General features: G+C 41.6%; 1 protein-coding gene across 1 annotated transcript in view; it reads right to left on the reverse strand.

The window, feature by feature from the left end:
- Window positions 1-23758, reverse strand: part of LOC117516819 (F-BAR and double SH3 domains protein 2-like) — a 62345-nt gene that overhangs the window by 31191 nt on the left and 7396 nt on the right. Inside the window, exons 2-5 of the mRNA XM_034177680.1 lie at window positions 18432-18529; window positions 6214-6259; window positions 3770-3846; window positions 2694-2838 (exon numbers count right to left, since the gene is read on the reverse strand). Coding sequence (XP_034033571.1) covers window positions 2694-2838; window positions 3770-3846; window positions 6214-6259; window positions 18432-18529 — 366 coding nt within the window. The remainder of the gene's footprint in view (window positions 1-2693; window positions 2839-3769; window positions 3847-6213; window positions 6260-18431; window positions 18530-23758) is intronic.

Here is a 23758-nt window from a genome sequence, read left to right on the forward strand (position 1 = left end):
GGCCATTGACAAAGGTCAAGGTCAAGATTCTGCAGTTTTTTGCCAATTTTTCATATTCAGCAGTATGTATTACCAACATAATTGATAATACTGAGCTTTTAATGAATCAATGTGATAGATGAGATTATTGCCTTTCTATTGATATGCAATATGACTGGTGTTGAACAGATTTCAGGTCTATAAGGTCGGCAAAGTAAGGTTCTTTGAAATCCAGCTCTATTTCATCAAATTTGAATCTCCTCATTATTCCAGTCAATACTTTACCTATTTCAGCAACCAAAGTATCAATTTATATATTTTCAAATATAGGGAGTGGAATTATGGGGTTAGTTTTATGATCAGAGGTCAAGGTCACTGTGTAATTCCAAGGTCAATCTCCAAAAAGAAAGACATTTTTTTGCTTTTTGGACAGAAAAAAAAAGTGTCAGAATACCGGTATTGTAGCACATGATCATAATATCTTACTTTGTGTAGCTAAGATAAACTCCATTATAAAAATAAACTAGAGGTAATAATCTCTTCTATTACACTGATTCATTAAAGTGGATATGACACCTAAAAAAAATTAGGTTAAACTGATATAAATATCAAAATATACATACAGTATAGTAAGTTGAAAGTGGTTTTAATGATTATCAATGAGAAATAAAGTTTGTACAGTTTCTCAAAAGTGTGTTTCTTGGAAAGCGTGCTGGTAGCGTTCCATCAGCGGTCACGTGATGCTGTGACATCACAGCATGTAGAGTCCCGTCTTTGTCTGTTAGATTAACAACAGGAACAGATAGACCTCAGCATGGACAGTGACGAGATCAAGAACTTTTCTGACTCCTCTTCAAGTGTGGATTATTTCAAACTCGGATCCTGAGGATGTCGCAGCAGTGATTAGACCCTACAGATCAGAGCCGTATCTTTCGGACAAACATTCAAACCAGGAGCATTATGGCAGCAAAAATAATGCCAGCGGTGCTTATGGCGGAGCCGAAGCAGAGGCAAGAGACGTGCCAATTCCGATGGATTTTGAAAGGATATGAATATGGAATGGTAAGGGAGGCTTTGATTTTTGTTGCTGCTGTTTATAAGACTATAATTACTGTATAGCATTTTCGATTCGAGCGTCTGTTTACTGCCTTTATTATTGTACAGGAGTAGCGACAGTGTAGCTATTACTTGCGGACCACCGTCATTACCTTCGGGTTTTTGCCATGTTCGAGTGCCTGGCATTGCATTCATCCATGTTTAGTTATGTTATTTTCACGAAAGAATAGGAAATAAACAGCGAAAGTTTCGAAAAAGACCGCCGAAAACAACAGTGAACATGCCGCCGCCGTGTTTACGTGCCGCCACCGTGTTTACTACGTAAGTTCCTTGACCATTTCATGATTACTGTGAACATATTATCTGGGTTTGACATTTTAGGTGTTCCTGTGAGCAGTGAGAACATGGAGACGGTAGAGGAAAGTGTCTGTTGTTGGGAGCAAATGCGTGTGTGCGAGCGGAGGGAAAGCAGCCTGACATTTCGTGCATCGCACAACAGCGCGGCTTTCAATCAATCTGCCTGGACTTGAAAAGGCTAAAACCTTTCGCCTTGTGTTTGTGCAATATGCTGCGACAGACTGGTCAGGCATATCGACAAACAAGTCCCTGAGAGCTGTGTTTAATCAAAGTTTCTACCGCTAAACAAAGTGTAAACAACGGCCGCCAGGCGCGCAAGCCGATACGGTCCACAGGCAGTGACGTATTTTAGGCTTGGTGCTCAGCAGGAAGCTGATCACGGGGCGTGCACATTTTTCAGTGGCGGGATGTTCAAATGTTATATATAACGGGAGAATTGTGTCCATTTTCCCAAAACGCTTAGGTTGAACGAATTATATAACCTTTGTTACATGTAATAAGACTATGTTGTCTTTAAGTGTCATATCCACTTTAAAAGCTCAATTCTGGTGGTAATACATACTGGTGAATATGAAAAATTGACAAAAAATTGCAGAATCTTGACCTTGACCGTTGTCAATGACCTTGACCTCTGATCATAAAACTAATTGCATAAATTAACTCTCCATATCGGAAAACACATAAAATGATGCCTTATTTACTGAAATAGGCAAAATACTGACTAATATATGAGGAATTTCAAACTTCCCGCTCAGCAGAATTTGGCCCTAAAAGCGTTCGCCTATAAAATTAAAAAGTGTTGATTATAGAAATATAAGGAAAAGGTCCACCTCATGGACAATGGTTTACAGAGGTTCAGGCCATGCCCGATGATGCCTCATGCTCAGTTTTTCTAACCACATGCTCGGATTTGAAAATTGCTTTGTCAAAGTTGTTCATTTTTACTATACATTTTAATGTAACGGATTCTCGGGGTGTTTTGACATCAAATTTTGAATTGACCAAAAATGAGGTAAAATTTGGTCTGATGAAAACAAAAACAATCTTTACCATGCCTATTCAAAGACATGGTATTTGAAGGGTAATTGGTGAAAATTTCATCAAAATCCGAGTCGGGCCATCGGGACCCCCCCTCCCCGCCTTATTTTCTCAAGAGACAGCTCATTAAGTCAATTTGATCTCAGTATTTGTTAAACAAACCTAATCTGGATTATTTCAGTCCATTTGTAGAAACATATGAAATAGCTGCACAGAAAAAAAAGAAGAAACCTGACTGGAGTTGGCAGATTGAGCAGTTTTACCTTCCTCAGCTGCTGGTCCTTCTGCACTCTGGCCATCTTGGCGGGATCAACAACCTGGACTTTGTAGTTGTCACAGGCGCTGATCCTGGACTGGGCGACCTGGACCGTGCCCTCCAAATACGCCCTCCACACACAGTATATGTTCCTAAAACACACACTTCTCTGGTTTATACTGAACATGTCTGTACCGGCTTTACTTATTATCACAAAACATTTAAACTCCTTTCTGTCCAGATGAGAAAACATTTACATTTTCACAGCAAAAAAAAAAAAAAAAAAAAAAAAAGAGGAAAAAATATGAAATATGTCCATTTCTTAAGCTGATTCTTTCTTCAGAACAGCAGGAACCTGATGTCTGCTTGAGGTTTCTTCCTCAGAGGGAGTTTTTTCTTACCACTGTTGCTCTGGGGTTTGGTAAGGTTAGACCTTACCTGTGTGAAGCGCTTTGAGGTAACTCTGTTGTGATTTGGCACTATATAAATGAAAATAAATTGAAATGTTTCTGATGAATTGGCTTTTGGCTCCCACGAGACACCATTTCGTTATTAATCCAACCTTAAATTAAACAACCAGATTTCAATTTTTGATCATCAATTCACAATTTCGGTCAATTACTGAGGTCAAGGCGAAATTTTGTTTGCATCTTAATAAATGATGATATGTTTAGTTTCTCATTACTGTCATTCAGAATTAATTATATTTGAAACAAAACAAATATGATGGTGTCTCTCTCACACACACACACACACGCATATTATAATATTAAGTTCTCAATCTTTTTCTCATCATGTCTGCATCTTACCTATGATGACATCAGTGTGCGCTGTTAGTAGTTGCACGACAATGATGTCAAACAGAGTTTGCTGTACCAGAGCTGCACACAAGGCAAAACAAATCTGCCACTAAATGATACACTGAAACTATTTGCCATTTGTCCTCGCATGCAAGGTACATTGGAATTCTTGCGCAGACCTCTTGAATAAATAAATAAATATAGGAGGTATAAAAAGGATACCCGGTGCGCACGCACACACACATGTATATACATATACAAACACTTTTTTTTCAAGAAATACCTTTGGCTTTCTTGTTCTTCCAACATTGTATCTGGCCATTCCCTCTTTAGATATTGATTCGCCAACTTCTGGAGCGCCTAATAGAGGGCGAGAGATAAGAATGGAAACGACCTTTCAACTCTGACACCAAGTATTTTCAGTGTCCCATCATCACACACTCAAGGCCAGATGTATTTGGACAGTGACCATTTTTGTAACTTTGCCTCTGTACACCAGCACAATGACAAAGACATGAAACAAATATTTAGAAGACATATATATCTTATATGAACCAGATCTGGAATCAGGGCATTTGAGTTGGCTTTTGAGTGATTATTCCATCAAACAGACAGAGGAGAAAACAGAAGCTACAGAACCTCCTGAGTGGAGGAAACAAAAAGAAACACAAACAAGACTTCATTTCTCTATCAACATTTACTGAACATCTGAGGAAAGAAGAAACACTTCAAACCAACAGTTTTGTCATTTTTTGGGCCCATCAAAGGACACAGTCCGTGTATCCATCCTCTGTCCACACTGAAAAGACAAGCCGCGTTATGTGGCCCTGCAGAATACCACTCAGGGCTCTGAACTCGCTGGGCTCAGTGATCTGTGCCAAAGCATCCAAGCCGCTACAAACTGGACCATTGATAGCGAGAGACACTCGCCAACTGAAGCAGCCTCGTGCACATGCCTAAATGGTGCGATGGGAAGTGGAGACAGTCAGAGGGCTGTGAGGAAGGCAGAGACATACAGAGGGGGACATTTTCAGGCCTCCGTGTGAACTGAATATCAACCAGTTGATGAATATCAATCAGCTGATGACCACAGGTGTATGAGACGCTGAAAAAGGAGTGCAAAAAAGAAGGGGAGGAGGCGGGTACATAACTAAAGGCATCAAAGTGATCCAGAGACTGTCTGACCCACTTTAATTCAACGAGTGGCAGCGGGTGAAGAATTAATCACATACCAGGCCGTACACACACACACACACACACACACACACACACACACACACACACACACACACACACACACACACACACACACACACACACACACACAGAGTGAGAGAGACTTTCAAAATAAAGCTCCAGTGCATCTACCAACAAGTTTACTAGTTATCACGTGTCACCTGACTACTAACCATTTTATAAATCCTGTACCTGCAACAGTGAAGCTGTAAATCTTTTCTTCACAGTTTTAAAAACAAGCTGAAAATATTTTAAACCAGCCAGACTCATGGTGGCAAACGGTCGTAATCGGCTGGTTCATGACATCCCCCCCCCCCTCGCAGTAGTGATGGACATTCCTCACAAGGCTGCAAAACCAGAAAAGACCCAATGGGAAGACATTTCCAGACTATCAACTGACGTGCTTGGGAAGCTGTGGGAAAAACCGGCAGAGCAAGGTGCCGGGTCAGCCCAAGTTCAAGGTTCTCCGTCTCTCCATGGCTTATTTTCTGTTCATGTTTTACCTGGTTCTGACAATGGTGACGGCACATATGAGCATGATTTGCACTCTCAGAAAGATAGTAGAGAAGCTTGAATCTTCGACTGGAGTGGGCTGCTTGACGCAAGGACGTTCCGCTTCAAACCGCAGAAGCTTCCTCAGCTAAAATTCTTGCTCTGGTAGTCTGACTTCTGTCTTGACTCTTGTAGAGAAGAATAAACAGAAGCCACAAAAGCTGGAGTTTTAAACCTAACCAGACCCCTCCTACCGAGCGGCAGACTGCTATAGGCTAGTGACTAAACAATAGCTGTAATTAGCACCTATTGTGCTCTAGTTAGCACCATCCTAATGACAGGGCAGCTGTCCCTCCTAATGATGGGACGGACGCCTCTCCTGATGGCTCCCTTGACGACTCTCCTGATGACATGAATGACTCATTACCATGAACAAAAGACTGAAACTGCTTTGACCTGAGTACCCCATTGTAAACAGGGGACAAAGCATGTCTCAGACCACCTCCCCGGTTAAAGCTGGGTTTCAACTGTTTCACACAGAATGCCTCCTTGACCCCTCTCTCAAACCATTTCTTCTCTCTGGCTAAGATTTTAACTTCCTTGTCCTCAAACGTGTGGTTAGTATTTTTAAGGTGGAGATGAACTGCAGACTGAGGTCCACTGGCACCCTCTCTGCGGTGCTGGTATAGCCTTTTGTGTAAAGGTTGCTTAGTCTCACTTATGTAGTGTTCGTTACAGTTTTCCTGACATCTGATAGAATACACTACATTGCTCTGTTTGTAACTAGGGATCCTGTCCTTAGGGTGAACTAATTTCTGTCTCAAGGTGTTAACCGGTTTAAAGTAAACTGGGATTTTGTGCTGTCTGAAACGTCCTTGCGTCAAGCAACCCAGTCCAGTCGAAGATTCAAGCTTCTCTACTATGGAAACCACCTGGACAACTGAGAGCCTTACACAGAAACTCTCAGAAAGATGAAAATAAGAGCTGAAGTTTACTGACCTGGGCGTATTCCCGCTCCACAGATGCCCTCTTTTGGCTAAAAGTCCTAAAGGTGAAAAAAAAAAAAAAAAAAAAAAAAAAAAAAAAGCCTCAGGCATTACTGCAATAAGAAGCAACCAACCCAAGAGCAAGAGGGAACATTCCAGCATGTGGAAAATTATATCATTATATCATTATATCCGATTGTGATTGTGCATGAGCTGGACATGCCCCAACATGTCCTGGAAGGCTTCATCACGGCGTTGCTTTGCGCCGAGCGGCTGCACCGTGACGCGCGGTGGAGCAGCTTCTCTTTCCATGACAAAAACTCCTGTAACAGTTAAATGTGCTGTTCATTTTTAAATTGGACGCTGTCTTGATCCAGTATGTCATCTGAGTAGCACAGGAATTGTGAAAAAACGTGGACATCAGCACTTTTCCGGCACATTAAGACAGACGTGGGGAGGAGTTCCGCGCGTCGCGGTGCAACCGCTCAGCGCAAAGCAACGTCGTGATGAAGCCTCATGGGACATGTTCTGGCATGTCCAGCTCATGCACAATCACAATCGGATAGTCACACGACTGGAAAGCAATCGGAATCCGTTTGAAATCCACCTGAAAGCTGTCCTGAGAGACCAACACCGAGGTGGTTTTGTCCCGCGTAATGAACGGCTCCGTGGCGAGTCCCTCTGCTTTTCTTTCCATGAAAAAAAAACTCCTGTAACGGTGGAATGTGCCGATAAAGTGCTGATGTCCACATCTTCTGCCTTTTTGTGAAAGTCAGACGAGGTCCCGGATCAACAAAGCTTTCACGTTGGAAATGATCTGGTTGTTCCAGCGGGGTGTCAGCCTGTCGATGGGGGCTGGGAGCGCGCCGCGCTCTCAGCACTTGTGGGCCGTCCTTAAAGGGGCAGTAACACCCCGTAATCTGTTTAATCCCCATAAAATCGTCCCTGAAAGCCATATTAATTTTTCGAACGGTGTCCACCTGGAGGTCTCTCACAGTTTCTGGAAAAAAATTGATGCAGCAAAGCTCTAAATCGTTCAGACATTTATTCGCAATAAAAAATAGACGAGAGGGGTGGACCACACCTCACTCCAAACCTGCTCACAGGCGAATGACGCAACCGACAGGCATGAAAAAACTCACGCATGCGCACGAGGGTTCAAGCTTGTCTCATGCAATCACACTTGATTCAAATCCATATGGTTTTTGAAAAAATAATAAGGTCGGCTACTTTTCTAACAGACCTCGTATATGCAAAAGAGTCAAAAATGTCCTTTACTATTAGGATATTAACCTCCAGTGGCATTCTGTCCCCTTGCCCCTCTGGCTACACCCCTACACAAACTCTGAGCAGGAAGCATGACAAGAACTAGTGTGTTTGTTAAAAGTGCTAGCTGATTGACAGGTTACAAAGTTTTATCACATCCTCAGATACAGACTTTGCGCGCATTTGAAGGAAAGCAAAGTGTAAATATGTTTTTAAAAAAAATCACCAAGAATGTGCTGCTGTTTGTCACTGTTGCCACCACGCTATGAAACATAGCAAGATGATGTGCAGTGTTTTTTCCAACTTAAAATCTCTCAGAGCTGCTGCACAATAAAGCAGAATAAATGCTCACCACATACAGTGCCAACACATCGAAAACATGGGGATGCAAATACCAGGATGCATGCCGGACGTATTACAATCTTTCATCTTTTCAGCGTTTAAATAAACCCAGATATTTAATACTAATTCATGCATTTATTTCCTCTAGGCTGGACTATTGTAATTCATTATTATCAGGTTGTCCTAAAAGTTCCCTGAAAAGCCTTCAGTTAATTCAAAATGCTGCAGCTAGAGTACTGACAGGGACTAGAAGGAGAGAGCATATCTCACCCATATTGGCCTCTCTTCATTGGCTTCCTGTTAATTCTAGAATAGAATTTAAAATTCTTCTTCTTACTTATAAGGTTTTGAATAATCAGGTCCCATCTTATCTTAGGGACCTCATAGTACCATATCATCCCAATAGAGCGCTTCGCTCTCAGACTGCAGGCTTACTTGTAGTTCCTAGGGTTTGTAAGAGTAGAATGGGAGGCAGAGCCTTCAGCTTTCAGGCTCCTCTCCTGTGGAACCAGCTCCCAATTCGGATCAGGGAGACAGACACCGTCTCTACTTTTAAGATTAGGCTTAAAACTTTCCTTTTTGCTAAAGCTTATAGTTAGGGCTGGATCAGGTGACCCTGAACCACCCTGAACTTTAGTTATGCTGCTATAGACTTAGACTGCTGGGGGGTTCCCATGATGCACTGAGTGTTTCTTTCTCTTTTTGCTCTGTATGCACCACTCTGCATTTAATCATTAGTGATTGATCTCTGCTCCCCTCCACAGCATGTCTTTTTCCTGGTTCTCTCCCTCAGCCCCAATCAGTCCCAGCAGAAGACTGCCCCTCCCTGAGCCTGGTTCTGCTGGAGGTTTCTTCCTGTTAAAAGGGAGTTTTTCCTTCCCACTGTCGCCAAGTGCTTGCTCACAGGGGGTCGTTTTGACCGTTGGGGTTTTTCCGTAATTATTGTATGGCTTTGCCTTACAATATAAAGCGCCTTGGGGCAACTGTTTGTTGTGATTTGGCGCTCTATAAATAAAATTGATTTGATATTTCTAAGTTCAAAGAACTAAATTAATTAATCCTTTATGTCAATGAATCCCAAAAAACTAGCTCCATAACTCGAACAATTTTCCCCATCATAGAATAAAATTACTCCCACATTCAGAAAACTTGACCTTGAAGATGGCAATAAACAGTTTCAACCCCACATATAAAATACAAAAACCTGAAAGGCTTTTTTATTTTAAGTTGATGATCTGGCCACATTTATGAAAAGGTTCCCAGTTCCTGAAATAGTTCCCGTAGTGTGAAAGGCTCTATTAAGTCATTAAACATGTCGAAACTTGCTCCACCCCGACTTCAAACCCTCTCCGTTATTTCCTGGAAGCTTCCGCTTCTTCCCTCAACTTGCTCCTTTCCTTTTATTTTCCCTTACTTCCTTTTTATTTCAAAGCCCCCTTCAAATTCCTGTGCTTTTCCCGAACAAAGCCAGATGCGGTTTCCAGTTTGCTGACTCATTTCTCGTCTAGAATCAGAGAGACCCTTGTGAATTCTGTGCCACTTGTGTTTCTCATTGTTTCTGCCAAAGTAATGTTACTGAGTCTCCCACGGCAAAGGATCGAGGGCAGGCAGAACATCTGGCAGTTCTCTGTGACCTTAACGTCCAGCTGTTTGGTGCTTCAGTGCTCCGTCACCAACCACAGCTGGGACGTGGGGAGCCGGTAGGCTGTCAACGAAATCCAGCACTAAGGCTGAAAACACAACTGCAACCTTTGACTTTTCAGCCTTTAAAACACCGACACATTTAAACAGCTGTTGAGGATTCTCTGAAGCTCTTTTCAGACAAGAAGCTGCAGCTTTGGCCATGAATTTGATGACATTTTAACTCAAACAATTATTGTCATTATGGAGAAGTTCCTTCATGTTCTGCAAACTTAACAGGATGTGTTCCAAGAGAGCTTTAATAATCACATACCACACGTTAAGCAACCGGCATTGCACCAAATGACCAAAGAGTAGCGTTTCAAACACAGGATGAAGAGTATTTCAGCTTCTACTCAGATCTCAGAGTATTTAGTAGCACAGATTCTTAATGCACCAATACTAGTGTTGGGCATTCCAGAGAGACAGGCGTGAGAGGTTGGAACATATTTTCTAACATGGGATGAGAACAAAAGTAAACCACTGCTCTGCAAAACTGTCAACAAAGGTGTAAAAAGTGGTGCAAAAAGCACATGTGGCTTCATCATCCATCTGGTGCAACATGTGGCATAGCGCAACAGTATTACTGGTAGTTTCCATCCATTACCCAATGATGTACACACCAAGTGGTCACATCCTCTCAATCACAAGTCCACTTGAGCTCATGTAGGCATGCTGAACTAAAATCTTGATGTGGTCGGGCGCAAAGCTGGTAAACTCTTACTTTACTTACTTTCTACGTACCGGCAGCTGGATTCAGTTGTCACACAGGATCCAGACTTTATACATGGTTTGACGTGAAAACATAGTTTGCTTTAATAACACGTCAATCTGCGTAACAACCTGTGATTTGATACAAAAACACACTACTAATACTAATCATGCCATCCTCAACAAGAAAAAAAGCACACTCAATCTGTGTCACAGTGCACGACAGTGTGCACACGACTGCAAACTTCCAGTTAAGGCCAGACTGAACAGTTCTTAATTTACTTTAACGTGTGCTGTAGGAAACGAGTCTCGGTAATTATGAGCGCACTGTACAAATGACAATGCTGCTAGCACTTTAGCATCTGTGGCGTATAGACCGTGGCAGGTGCGCCACTCGAGCTGCATTTATGTTTGAGAGAGAGAGAGAGAGAGAGAGAGAGAGAGAGAGAGAGAGAGAGAGAGAGAGAGAGAGAGAGAGAGAGAGAGAGAGAGAGAGAGAGAGAGAGAGAGAGACACACACACACACAAATAAACTTAATATGAGACATTGACTGAAATATTAGGTGACCGATAATGTCCGCCAGTATTGGGTGATAGCTTTGCAGATATGAAAATGTTTGTTTTCCCAAATAAACAAAGCAGAATGAAACAGCCTGGATGAAAGAAGAAAAGGAGACATGTTCGCCCTTCCAACCTATAGAAGTATTATCACAAAAGTTGTCTAATACTTTTACATTCAAGGGATATTTTGATCAAAGTACACAAAATGTTTCAACTCACACATACAAAGATATTCATCATTGTGGAATAATCCAGATGTTTGTCTTGGGACGAAGCCTGTGTATTGGAAACAATGGCATGCTAAGGGTTTGAGCACCATTAAAGATTTATTTGAAGATGGGGTGTTTTTGTCATATGAAAAGCTGTTGCATAAATTTGATCTGGTGGGAAAATAAAATTTTTGGAAATTCTTGCAAATGAGGAGTTGCATTACCTCAAAGCCATGTAATATTACTGGTAATATGATAATTGATTATATGAAACTTCCACTTGTCGGGGTCAGTTCTTCGGTGGTTTTTTTCATATCTGTCTGGGCGCAGCTTTAGTGTTTTTGCTAACCAGATAAGGTCAGAGTCTGCGGACCTGTTATGTGGAGTCCCTCAGGGTTCTGTATTGGGCCCCATTTTGTTTTTATTGTACTTGATCCCTTTAGGTAGGATCATTCAAAGATTTACTGATGTCTCTTACCAGTTATTTGCGGATGACATCCAGCTTTACTGCTCCTTTAAGCCATCTGAGATTAAGAGGCTTGATTCCCTCCTCCATTGTTTGGCGGAAATTAAACAATGGCTAATGAATAACTTTCTTCAGCTTAACGCAGACAAAACAGAGACATTGGTTATTGCCCCTGATGCCCATATTCCAGGTATTCAGCAGTACTTGGGAGACCTGGGCCAGTCTGCTAAATCATGTCTTCGAAACCTGGGTGTCATTTTTGACAAAGACATGTCGTTGGTACAGCATTGTAGACAGCTGACGAGGAATTGCTTCTTTCAATTAAGAAATATCTCTAAGCTCAGGAAAATGGTGTCTCGAAATGATTTAGAGCTTATTATTCATGCTTTTGTGTCAACACGTTTAGACTATTGTAACAGTTTGTTTTCATTTCTAAACAAGAAGGAGTTGCGTCGACTGCAGTTGGTACAGAACTCTGCAGCAAGAATTCTGACACAAGCTAACAGAAGGACTCATATTTCCCCAATTTTAAAGGAACTTCATTGGCTGCCAGTGTCCTTCAGGATCAATTTTAAAATTTTGGTTTTAACTTTTAGAGCTCTACATGGCCAGGCGCCTCCCTATATCTGTGACCTCATCCAGCCTTATGCCCCTGCCAGGGCTTTGAGGTCTGTGGACCAAAATCTGTTGATGGTTCCTCACACCCATTTTGCAACCAGAGGAGAGCGATCCTTCCAGGCTGTTGCTCCCAGGCTTTGGAATGGTCTCCCGCTCTCTCTGCGCTCACTGGACTCTGTCGATACTTTTAAAAGCCAACTTAAGACTCTCTTTTTTACTCAAGCGTTTGCTTAGCTTTTAGGCTGCTCTGTGATCCTATGTTATGTTTTATGTTTTTATGTCTCGGCCATTGTCTGATGTGGTGTACTCTGCTTTTATGTTGTGAAGCACCTTGTGGCTCTTGTCTGTGAAAGGTGCTATATAAATAAAATTTACTTACTTACTTACTTGGTAAACTATAGGCCTCACAATTTTATAAAAGTGCTAATTCTTCTCTCAGTGCCGACTCTGATCAGTTAAAGATGATTTGGCAAAGGGACCTTGGTGGAGAGATTAACAGTGACAGATGGGCAGTAACTGTGGCTGATTGGGGTAAATATGTGACAGAAGCGAGGGGTAAACTCACACTATAATGTATTACATAGATACTATTACACACCATCCAGACTGTATAGGATGAAAGTTTTGGGTGATGATTTGTGTTGGAAATGCAAGGAAAAAACTGGTGCCTTCCTCCACTTTATGCGAGAATGTGTCTTGATTAGACCCTTCTGGACTCAGGTTCTAAATATTTTAAGTGACTGGCTTGGAGCAGAGATTCCCTCATGTCCAGAGCTCTGTTTGCTGGGGGATAGGCCCCAGTTACCCAATATAACCAAAGGTAACTTTTCTGTAATTTCGGTGGGTACAACAACAGCTCTTCAAGTCATCTTAAGACATTGGAAGGCATCAGAAACTCCACAAGTGAAAGAATGGGTGTGTGGAATGACCGCAACTGCATCCTATGAATGTATGCTTAGTAGATTGAGTGATGACAGGGAGGAGAGGGGTGACCCTTTGGGACAGGTTTTGGAATTACATAAAGGTAAATAATCAATCAATCAATCAATTTTTTTATGTAGCGCCAAATCACAACAACAGTTGCCCCAAGGCGCTTTATATTGTAAGGCAACGGTCAAAACGACCCCCTGTGAGCAAGCACTTGGCTACAGTGGGAAGGAAAAACTCCCTTTTAACAGGAAGAAACCTCCAGCAGAACCAGGCTCAGGGAGGGGCAGTCTTCTGCTGGGACTGGTTGGGGCTGAGGGAGAGAACCAGGAAAAATAATGACCCCCATTAGGATTTTGGTTCTGTTGTGTTTCCCCCAAGTGGGATTCTGTGATATGGTATACCTCAGCAACATGTCAAGATGATGTACATAGAGGCATTTTAGGTATGGGGGGCTGTGCAGGTATGTATATGTGACGGTATCAGTGGATATCATCATGTACTCACTGTTTTGTACTTTTTGTACTTATTGCCTATTTTTGGGTCAAATGTGTGGAGTCTGTTACTGGAGTCAATTTCGTAAGCATATACTATTTGTTCCTGTATGGAGAAATTTGTTTAATTTGCCATGTACCAAGCCTAAGAAAAGTTCAATAAAAACTTGAAAAACACTTTTGAAAGTTGTGTCATTACATCACTCCAACAGCACTGTTTGCAATGCTGCCAAGCACAGGCTGGGACCCCATCATCCCTTTGCAGTGTTGGGCACAGTTCCGATAATCCGATAATTATCGAAGATAATGTTTTCATTATCGGATTATCTTTTTAGATAACTTTAAAGAACATTATCGGACTAATTATCTTCCGATAAATTTTTGTCTGATAATTTTTAGACCGTTAACATGACAAACAAAGCTGAACAGCTACAAACACTTATAAAATTTAAAATCAGTTGAGCACCAACCTGTTAAATGTTTCTTAGCAGATGTGTAGTTCTACCCTCTGCAAACAGAGGAGAGCTGCTTCTAGAAGAAACCGCTCTATCCTCTGCAGTCAAATGAGAACTGGTCACCAAAAAAAACCTTTTTTTAAACCCATACTGATACGCAGGCAATATTCGGACAAGTTATTTAAATTAATGTCATGTCTGAAGTTTTATGAAGTGAAAATATCAGATATATGCTTTAGTTTTAAAGTAATGCGCTAGTTTTTAAGGTTTTAGTGTGGACATGCTGTGCCAAGTGCATTATGGGTAGGACAGGGTAATCTCAGTACGTTCACGACAGGAGAAATGCATTTCAGACACTCTGATCAGGCTCCACGGACGGCATTAAAATCTAGTGCCTTAAACTCTAGACGTTATGTTTGCTTTTATTAAATTCCACGCATCTTAAATGTAGCAGACACAGATTATCTGGAATGTTGTTTTGGCAAGTTTTCACGGTCTCTACTGCCATCTACTGGCCATTATTATCACTTTACTGAGGCATTGCTAGGCCGGTAGCGTAGATTTACGCCAACGCTACCTGGCTATACCCGCCCGCTGTGCGTAAACAAATGACATAGCGAGCACGCAGCCCAAGAACTGTCCGCAGAGGAAAAGATAAAAAGGCGAGAAATGTGTGTTGGTCCCAATATGGATATTCCGGATGATTTTCTCATGGATACTACGACAATGAACAGCAGCCAAAGCAGCCAGCTTGATGAGCACGCACTGCTGAATTTGGAGAGCAGCGCGTGCCAGCCAACATGATAAAAGTTAAAGTGAGCCAACTTTTTATGTACGCGTTACGTGTTGTGTATCTCAGTAAGTGATAATAATGCAAATAACATGCTGCTGTCGTGCGGTATGCATTTTCTGAGTCCCTCTGTCCATGCTGTCACCCGCAATGACAGATATTCACCCTTGTCTAACTCGGGCGAATATCTGTCATTTTGGGCGACTGGGCATGAACGTCAGGACTCTGAAAATGCATGCCGCCCTCCAAGAGCATGTACTGTATTAGATGTGTTCATGGTAGTATTGGCCCTGAAGCTGGGCTGATATTTTCAATCACTGTACTCGGTTCCAACTCAAACTGTACCACAGAACCGCACGGTGTAAAAGTTCAGAGCGCATGATTTATGTTCTCACACACATTGTACGTTCAAAAACCACGTCGGACTCATGTTTCCAGAAGCAAAACGTAAACAGAAGCTTTTTTTTTTTTTTTTTAAATATAATTTACATTTCTTATTTTTTACAAAAACTCTCAATGGGAGACATCAAAGGTTAAAAAAAAACAAACATTACAAGACAGGTCTGCGGTGTTTGCACATGCACAGTGTGAGAGGTTGGACACTTGTAGCGCTTCAGCAGCGGGATACCCTCACAACGGCCAACCAGAATATCAAACAGGTTTGATTTTCATCTGACCATACGATCGCCGATCAGGAGGTGGTCGTGAGATGTTAAACACAGCTCGTTACCCCATGTATACTAAACGATGCAGGACGAGTGATTAACCTGAAACTCTGTGATCCAAAAAAAATTCTAGCACGAATGAAAAATCATCTGAAAAAGGGCCAAAACTCACACAGTGTAAACCCAGCTTAGATACTGAACGTCTGGCACCAGTAGATCATGGTAGTGTTCTATTTATTTTTGACACCGGTTATATCAGACGGTTATCTAATTACAACTTGGCTTTTTTTTTTTTTTGAAAATGCTTTTTTACAAATAAAAAAAATGGAATATTTTACAAAAGCACATTCATCTGTAAACACCAACACACGACACACGTCACATTAATGTGTTGGTTTACATAATGAATGACTGAACCAATCAGTGTTTAGCAGAAGCACATTTTACCAGAATCCTTTGCGATCTGTCTGTTTGTTACAAAACTTCAGAATTAGTGCATTATTCAACATTAAAAGATATATGTTATATTTTAACTTTGTACAAATGACAGAATTGACATTAATGGAGTTATTCTATCAGTATTCATTTTATTTATACACCAAACCATAACTCAGCACTGCTTTATTTTCCAAGACCTCCGCCTGACGGCAGCGTTGTGACTGAGTAGAGAGTTGGGCTTTGTGGCTCCTCTCAGTTGCTTCTGTGCTGGAAGCCATGTAGTAAACAAGAGCTTCCAGCAGGGGGCAGGACGCTCAAAGACAGAAGTGCTGACTCATTGTTTGGGTCTGTTGTCGCTTTTTGATGCTACCAGAAGCGATCGTGGTGTTAAAACTCAAAATCAGCTTGTTAGTAGTTACAAGTTTACCGGAGACAATACTGGAATTTATCGGTTTTCGGTTATCTGTATGTAACTCCCGATACATTTTTGGGTTGTTTATCGGTTTAGCTTTATAAAAGATAACTTTTCAGTTATCTGATTATCTGTTATTGAAGTTAATTTTTTGGTTATCTGTGCCCACCACTGCCCCTTTGTCACTTAGTTAAAAGCAACAGAGGCAAAGCAGCCAGCTGCCATTCATTTTCTATTAGAGTGAAAGTTTTAAAGCAACAAGAGGGAAGGGGTCGCTACGCTGCCAGCTCTATGGAGCCAAAATAGACAAGAAGTCTATTTTATGCAAATACTGAGCACTGTGACACAGCGGCTGCCAATCAATGTGACACATCAGTTAGGGCCCCTTCACACATAAAACGATTAACGCCGACTAGCGCATGGAGGAATTGTATGCTAGTAGTGAAAAACTGGAGCTGTCTCCAACGCCTCGTACACTTGTCGCTACAACTATTCATGCACACCAGCGGCCGAAAGACAGAGAGTGCCCCGCAAGAGCCCATTCGAGCAGGTGTCGGCCAAATTCCAGGTGTCACACACGAACATCCAACATCGGTCGGTGGTGACTTAGAAAATGTGGTGCCATTTGTGCTATCAGCATGAAAACAGTGAGCAGACGATCACTTTCAAGCTGGTAGTGAAATTTGTCTAAGTGCCCCCACAAGTGTGGTGTTGCAAAAGCAACACACATGTGGCATGCCCGTGTGTTGCCTCCCCCACCATATGCGGCGTGCAGGAGGTGAGCATACTTGCATGACACGCTGATATGTATTTACAGACATGATGACATGGGGGCCGGGCAGCAATGTCTGACCGCACACAGCGCACGTCTGCAGGCTGCTACATGTGAAACGGACCGTCAGATCACGCAGCAGGTGATCTGAATGTCACGCGTGTCCAGCCTGACGTGTGTCGCAGGACTATGATAATATGACAAGTCAACAGCGCCACAAATACACCACTTTCAGTCATGTATCACCAAAAATACACCGTACCAAATGCCGTTTTGTCAATTATGGTGCTTTTTTTTAAAAAAATACATTTACCTCTTTGTTGCTTTTAGCCATTTTACGCTCCTGTTATAAGACAGTGATTGTAGCGCAGTAAGTTTCTGTCTGTTAATCAGAGCTTTTGTAAATTGCAGGTTTGAATCCCGTGAGTGGCATTTATTTTTTATTTAACCGCAGGGTTTTCTATTGCATCCCCTTTTATTTATATCAACCCAGTGATATGCACTAATTATATACCTGACTTCTATTTTATTTTTCACCACATCAGCAGCGCAATGTGGTGCAACACATTGCAGCTGCTCGCACTGTGTTCGTGCATGATTGTTCGTGGTTCCCCATTTCATGTTTGGTTTGTGGATTTTCTTCCAGTTTCTGCGTCTTTTGTGTTATGTGTGAAGGGGCCCTTAGTTATTGGTTATACTTACAATTATTTATAATAAAGTTCAGGTTTGCACTGTAAAACATGAAACCTCAATTACATTTCTTTGTCAAAAAGTTTGATAATGAAATATTAGGAATCATTGCCATTTTTTTAATATATATGTATATAGGCAGACATATCAGTATCAACCCCCAAATAATCCATATCATTCAGGCTCTGCTTTATATCCTTCAGTGTTTAAATAAACTGTGTTCAAAGGTACTGCAGGCTATTTTCTACAATAATCATAACCATATTCTAAACTCAAATACTTCATTCATACTTGGAGATGACAAGTACTGACGTAGTCACAGTCTTTCTTAGAAAAGCACGGTATTGGGTCAATCCTTACAGGAATGTCCGAAACAAATCCAGGCGTTATCCATCAGGTATCGGCTACACAGAGCCAGACCCATGCCGAGCCTTGATCCATTTTCTCTGATGGTCATTCTTCTCACCATGCACACAAACGGTAGTTTACTACACTTCCTGTAGACTGCAGCAGGTGTCCAGAATTACTGCGGCAGCGTTTATAGATCGCCACGGAGGAGAACCGCTTTTAATTTAGACTCCACTTAAACTTTTTGGTTAAAGAACATCGCCAAAGTGTTGGTGCAGTTTCAAGCCACATCTAACATTTACTGTTTCGCTCGAGTTGCAAATAGAAGCTGTGGACACAGTTTTCCAAACTGACGAGGCAGCAGGCTGCTCCGATCTGACTGCTCACCTCAGGTCCTCCAGGAGGTCACATTCTGCCTGGTGTTTGACGTGCAACCTGCTCATCTGCTCTGCATGTAGGTGTTTCAGCTCCTGAGTGACCCGAACCTGGATTCAACAGAGAAGTGATAAGATAAACTTTAAAGCTGGCGACGTTCCCAACAGACTGCTTCTGACAACAACGTTCCTCTGTAAAACATTACAACTTCCTGACGGGTAGTCTGGTTAAAATCAGGATTAGATTGTTGAGATGAATCTTAGTCGTCATACATGAGCGTTTGCATGGCTCCTGTTTCATCATACCACCGTGTGTATATATAGGAGGTCAAAAGGCACTGGCAACGACACTTTTTAAACTCCTCCAAAAGCAAATCTGGTTAAACATACAGTGACCCTGAAGCGTACATTTCGTGTATCAACATATCAGACTGATCATTTTCTCCATAATTTCCTTTATTTTTCCCCACAAAGTAAGGAGAGTTGGACACATACTGCAGGATAAGATGGTCTAACAGATCCAGAATAATCTGTAGTGCACACTGAATTTTTATCATTTAAATTGGGGGGATGTAGTAGCTATTTTTTTGCATTGTTGGAGTTTTTTGACTTTCAGGACCCCCATTAACCATTCAAATGTGCATTATTATTATTTTAATTTTGTGGAATTTAAATTTGGATTTATTTTAGACTGGAAGGCACAGAACACGGTAAACAAACACATGAAGCATGATAAAATATATAAAAAAAATAAAATAAAAAAAAGACAAACATCAACCTCAGACTCAAAACGCAAATTATGATCAATATTATCTCACCAGAAATTCTTGCACCCCATCATCCTTTTCTCTTTTCTTTCAGTCTGTTCAGCGTGCACTCATAAGATGCTGTTCTACAGCTGAAACCTTTGTTGTTTTCCAGTGTCTTAAATGTATTACATTATTAGAGCGCTTATTCATATAAATGTTAAAATCACCAATGATCAAAAGGTTATCAGCACTAGTTGACAAGTCAGAGATGAACGCACCAAATTTGTCTAAGAATTCAGAATATTGGCTCAAATGATTAGTTAACAGGGTTTTAAAAAGGAATAGTTTGGACCATGTATCATGCTTAGATAACAAGTTACAGGGTAACATATGTCACATGTCATAGAATTCAATGGACGTTGACCTTGTTTGACCTTCACTTTGGAGACCAAGCATTCAACACAGGCAAAACTATTCCATTTATTAATCCTATTAGCTCAAGCAATAATTCACTTTTTTTTAACCAATATTGAAGGAACTTTAACTTTTGACCTCTCTACAAACTGAAACTGACCTTTGTCACCATTTTTGCTGTTTTTACCCCATAACACTCAGTCATAGATAGTCCAAAGTATACCTTTCTGGAAGCGTTATGATCAGACAAATAATGTGGTGTAGTTTTCAATTTGACTGGAGCATTTTTAATTTTGACCCGTGTAATTCTTCCATTCGGTGTTTCACAGTTATGAAATCTTGCGCCATCTGGCGGTCCGTGACTCTCACGAGAGATCATTTCAGCAGTGTTCCAGTTTATCACAGGTGCTACACCTCCTCTAGATAACCCTCTCAACTTGAGAGAACGTGTCATCATAATCGCTCGTGACCTCGCTGAACTGGCGCCATCCACATCCTCGTTTTGCCATTGTTTACATGCGCTGTGAGACAGCGGAACTCTGCTAGCACCGCGGTGCATTCTGGCAAGTGTAGGTGGCCGCCAGGGGCATTATGGGAAATGACAAAACACCGAATTGACCCCTATCTGGCTGCCTATTGAAAACTCAAGTGGCTAGTTGGTTTTTTCAAAGGAGTAATGTCTAAGGAGTATTTGTGCCGACTTTGGTGCTTGTATCACCATCTGCAGGATTGTTTCAGTTATCTGCTGCACTAAATGACCACCAATTGTTTGCAAGCTGACGAGACTTTTAGAATGATGACTTGAGAATGACTTGACAGTGATTCTGTCCCACCTCTGGTACAAACGCGCATATTGTAAAACCCATTTTTACTGATGATCTGTGTCCATAACTGCACTTTGAACAACTCTGAAGTACCTAACTCTTTGTTGCACGTTTTATGGCTGTAATGTTTTATGGCTAGTTTGTTTCAAGCTGTGTGTGTTGATGTTTTACAAACGAGTGACTATGAAATAGCTCTGATCATGCTTTCATTGTTTTATTATGATACCATGCTTCCTATCCCTTTAAAGTAATTTTATTTGCAACGGAACAGGTCTCGGCCTCAACTTTATCTAAATTCTGGGTCTGTTAGTGAAGCTTAGGGCTAGCGGCCGGTGATTACCTCAGTAATTTCTCTGTTTTACTGTCGACCTACTGCTGATAAATGATACCTTAGCTATAGTTTTTTCCGACCAACTTATTCTGCCCGAGGTACGGACGACATCACGTAGGATGCAGGATTGACAGATCCAATCCGGAGGATGCCAGACTGAGGCGGGCGCTATGGTCTGTGTTTGAGGTTGGCCCTGTCACTGGAACAGGCCCACTCTGTGGAATGCCGGTGTTGCGGACCGAACGGTCCCCCTAAAAAGTGGTTCCAACGCCCCTGATGATGCGGTTCATGGATTACACCTTGTTCCTGCTTCAAACTGCCTCCTACTGTGGACAAACTATATCGGCATGAATTACCAACCAATTCCCATTTAAGTCAAAATGGGAGCCTTGCTACTGTCAAGACATGAAATTGGTAAAATGTGTAAAAATAAGATTATGCTTTGATTAATGCTTTGAGTGAAGAGACTGTCTCAGATGTGCTGGCTGCGCTCCAAAATTACACATGTGCAGATGCAAAAGGCGGACCTATTTTTAGGAGCCAACTGTTCAGTCTGCAACACCAGATGACCCCTGCCTGTGGTGCTGACGCCTGCATGGACTTCTAATCTTCTTTATATTATTATGTTGTTTAATTTCCTGTTTTCTGTTTCTTCACCTTTGAAAAAATTTGCAAAACTTTGTAACTGTTAGAATGGCCCAAGCAGAGGGTCACCCCCTTGAGTCTGGTCTGCTTGAGGTTTCTTCCTCAAATCATCAGAGTTAGTTTTTCCTTAACACTGTCACCTGTGTGCTTGCTCTGGGGGTTGGTAAAGTTAGACTTTACTTGTATGAAGTGTGTTGAGGTAGCTTTGTTGTGATTTGGTGCTATATAAATGAAAATAAAAAAAAATTAAAAAAGTAAAATCTCATGATATGTTTTGTAACCATTAAGTTACCCTTTAAATTTCACTCTGGAGTATGAATAAAACTCTTATCTAATCTTTAAAATAAGCATTAATAAATAAACTGTTTTCTGGCTGCATTCATCATGTGCTTTGGCATTATGTAATAATGATTTAAAATCTCTTATGTTGCCATAAAGCTTGATGAGCCACCTTTCCTGTCTTACTGAAGTACAACCCCATTTCCAATGAAGTTGAGACATTGTGTGAAATGTAAATAAAAACAGAATACAATGATTTGCAAATCCTCTTCAACCTATATTCAATTGAATACACCACAAAGAAAAGATATTTAATGTTTAAACTGATCAACTTTATTGTTTTTGTGCGAATATTTGCTCATTTTGAAATGGATGCCTGCAACACGTTTCAAAAAAGCTGGGACAGTGGTATGTTTACCACTGTGTTACATCACCTTTCCTTCTAACAACACTCAATAAGCATTTGGGAACTGAGGACACTAATTGTCGAAGCTTTACAGGTGGAATTCTTTCCCATTCTTGCTTGATGTACGACTTCAGTTATTCAACAGTCCGGGGGTCTCCGTTGTCGTATTTTGCGCTTCATAATGTGCCAGACATTTTCAATGGGCGACAGGTCTGGACTGCAGGCAGGCCAGTCTAGTACCCGCACTCTTTTACTACGAAGCCACGCTGTTGTAACACACTTGCATGGAATGTAGCTGCTAACGTTAAGAAATGAGGCACAGATTAATTCCAAAGTTTATATAAGTGTGATGCTGTGTTAAGATGACTCTTTAAGTGATAACTGTTCATTTTGATGCAGTCACGGTAAAATCAGCAGCCGTGAGGAGATTTAATGCACCTGCACGGCCATTAGTCATAAATGCACCCTGTTAAAATCAAAACAAACACATAATTGTTGTATACGAGGTCTGTCCAAAAAGTAACGGACCTTTTTAATTTTTCAAAAACTAGATGGATTTGAATCATGTGCGCTTGCATCAGCCAAGCTTGAACCTTCGTGCACATGCGTGAGTTTTTCCACGCCTGTCGGTTGCGTCATTCGCCTGTGGGCAGGCTTTGAGTGAGCACTGGTCCAGCCTCCTCATCGGATTTTCATTGTCAGGGAAATGGCAGAGCGACTGCCGCTTTGCTCCATGAAATTTTTTTCAGAAACTGTTAGAGACAGCCAGCTGGAAACCATTCGAAAGATTCAGACGGCTTTCGATGGCTTTTCAGTCGAGTGAGTATCCGAGACATCGTGTAACAGCTGGACATGCCAAAACATGTCCTGTGAGACTTCCAACACGGAGGTGTTTTTTTGTTGCGCGCCATGAGTGGCTCTGTGCGGACGCGCGAAATCCTCTGCACGTCTTTCATTACAAAATCTCCTGTAACAGTGGAATGTGCCGCAAAAGTGCTATGTCCAGCTCTCTTGCCATTTCTGTGGTAGTCACATGATGTCCTGGACCAACACAGCGTTCAGTCTGGAAATTATCTGGTCGTTCCAGCCTGTCAATGGCCGCGTGCCCTCCACCGCTGTGGGCCGTCTTTAAAAAGGTTTTAACACTCCTTAATCCGTGTGACGCCGACAGAATCTTCACCGAAAGCCATCTGAATTTTTCGAATGGTTTCCAACTGGTTGTCTCTAACAGTTTCTGAAAAAAATTTCATGGAGCAAAGCGGCAGCCTCTCAGCCATTTCACTGACAATGAAAATCCGACGAGGGGGTGGACCAGTGCTCACTCAAAGCCTGCCCACAGGCGAATGACGCAACCGACAGGCGTGAAAAAAACTCACGCATGTGCACGAAGGTTCAAGCTTGGCTGATGCAATCACACGTGATTCAAATCCATATAGTTTTTGAAAAAATAAAAAGGTCCGTTACTTTTTGGACAGACCTGGAACAACTGTGAAAAATACACACACACACACACGTTTTTGCATTGAACTGTTTCGGTACGGGACGTTCGGTTCTGTACAGGGCTGTGCACGGGTGAGTTTGCGCTGTACTAGAGAGCTCACCTGAATATTAGCCACACCCACCAATTTTAAAAAGAAACTGTACATAAATAAGTCGCGGGTCTCTAAGTTGTAATGAGATATTTACACAGAA

Source organism: Thalassophryne amazonica, chromosome 9 (assembly GCF_902500255.1).
Source record: "Thalassophryne amazonica chromosome 9, fThaAma1.1, whole genome shotgun sequence".
NCBI classification, from domain to species: Eukaryota; Metazoa; Chordata; class Actinopteri; order Batrachoidiformes; family Batrachoididae; genus Thalassophryne; species Thalassophryne amazonica.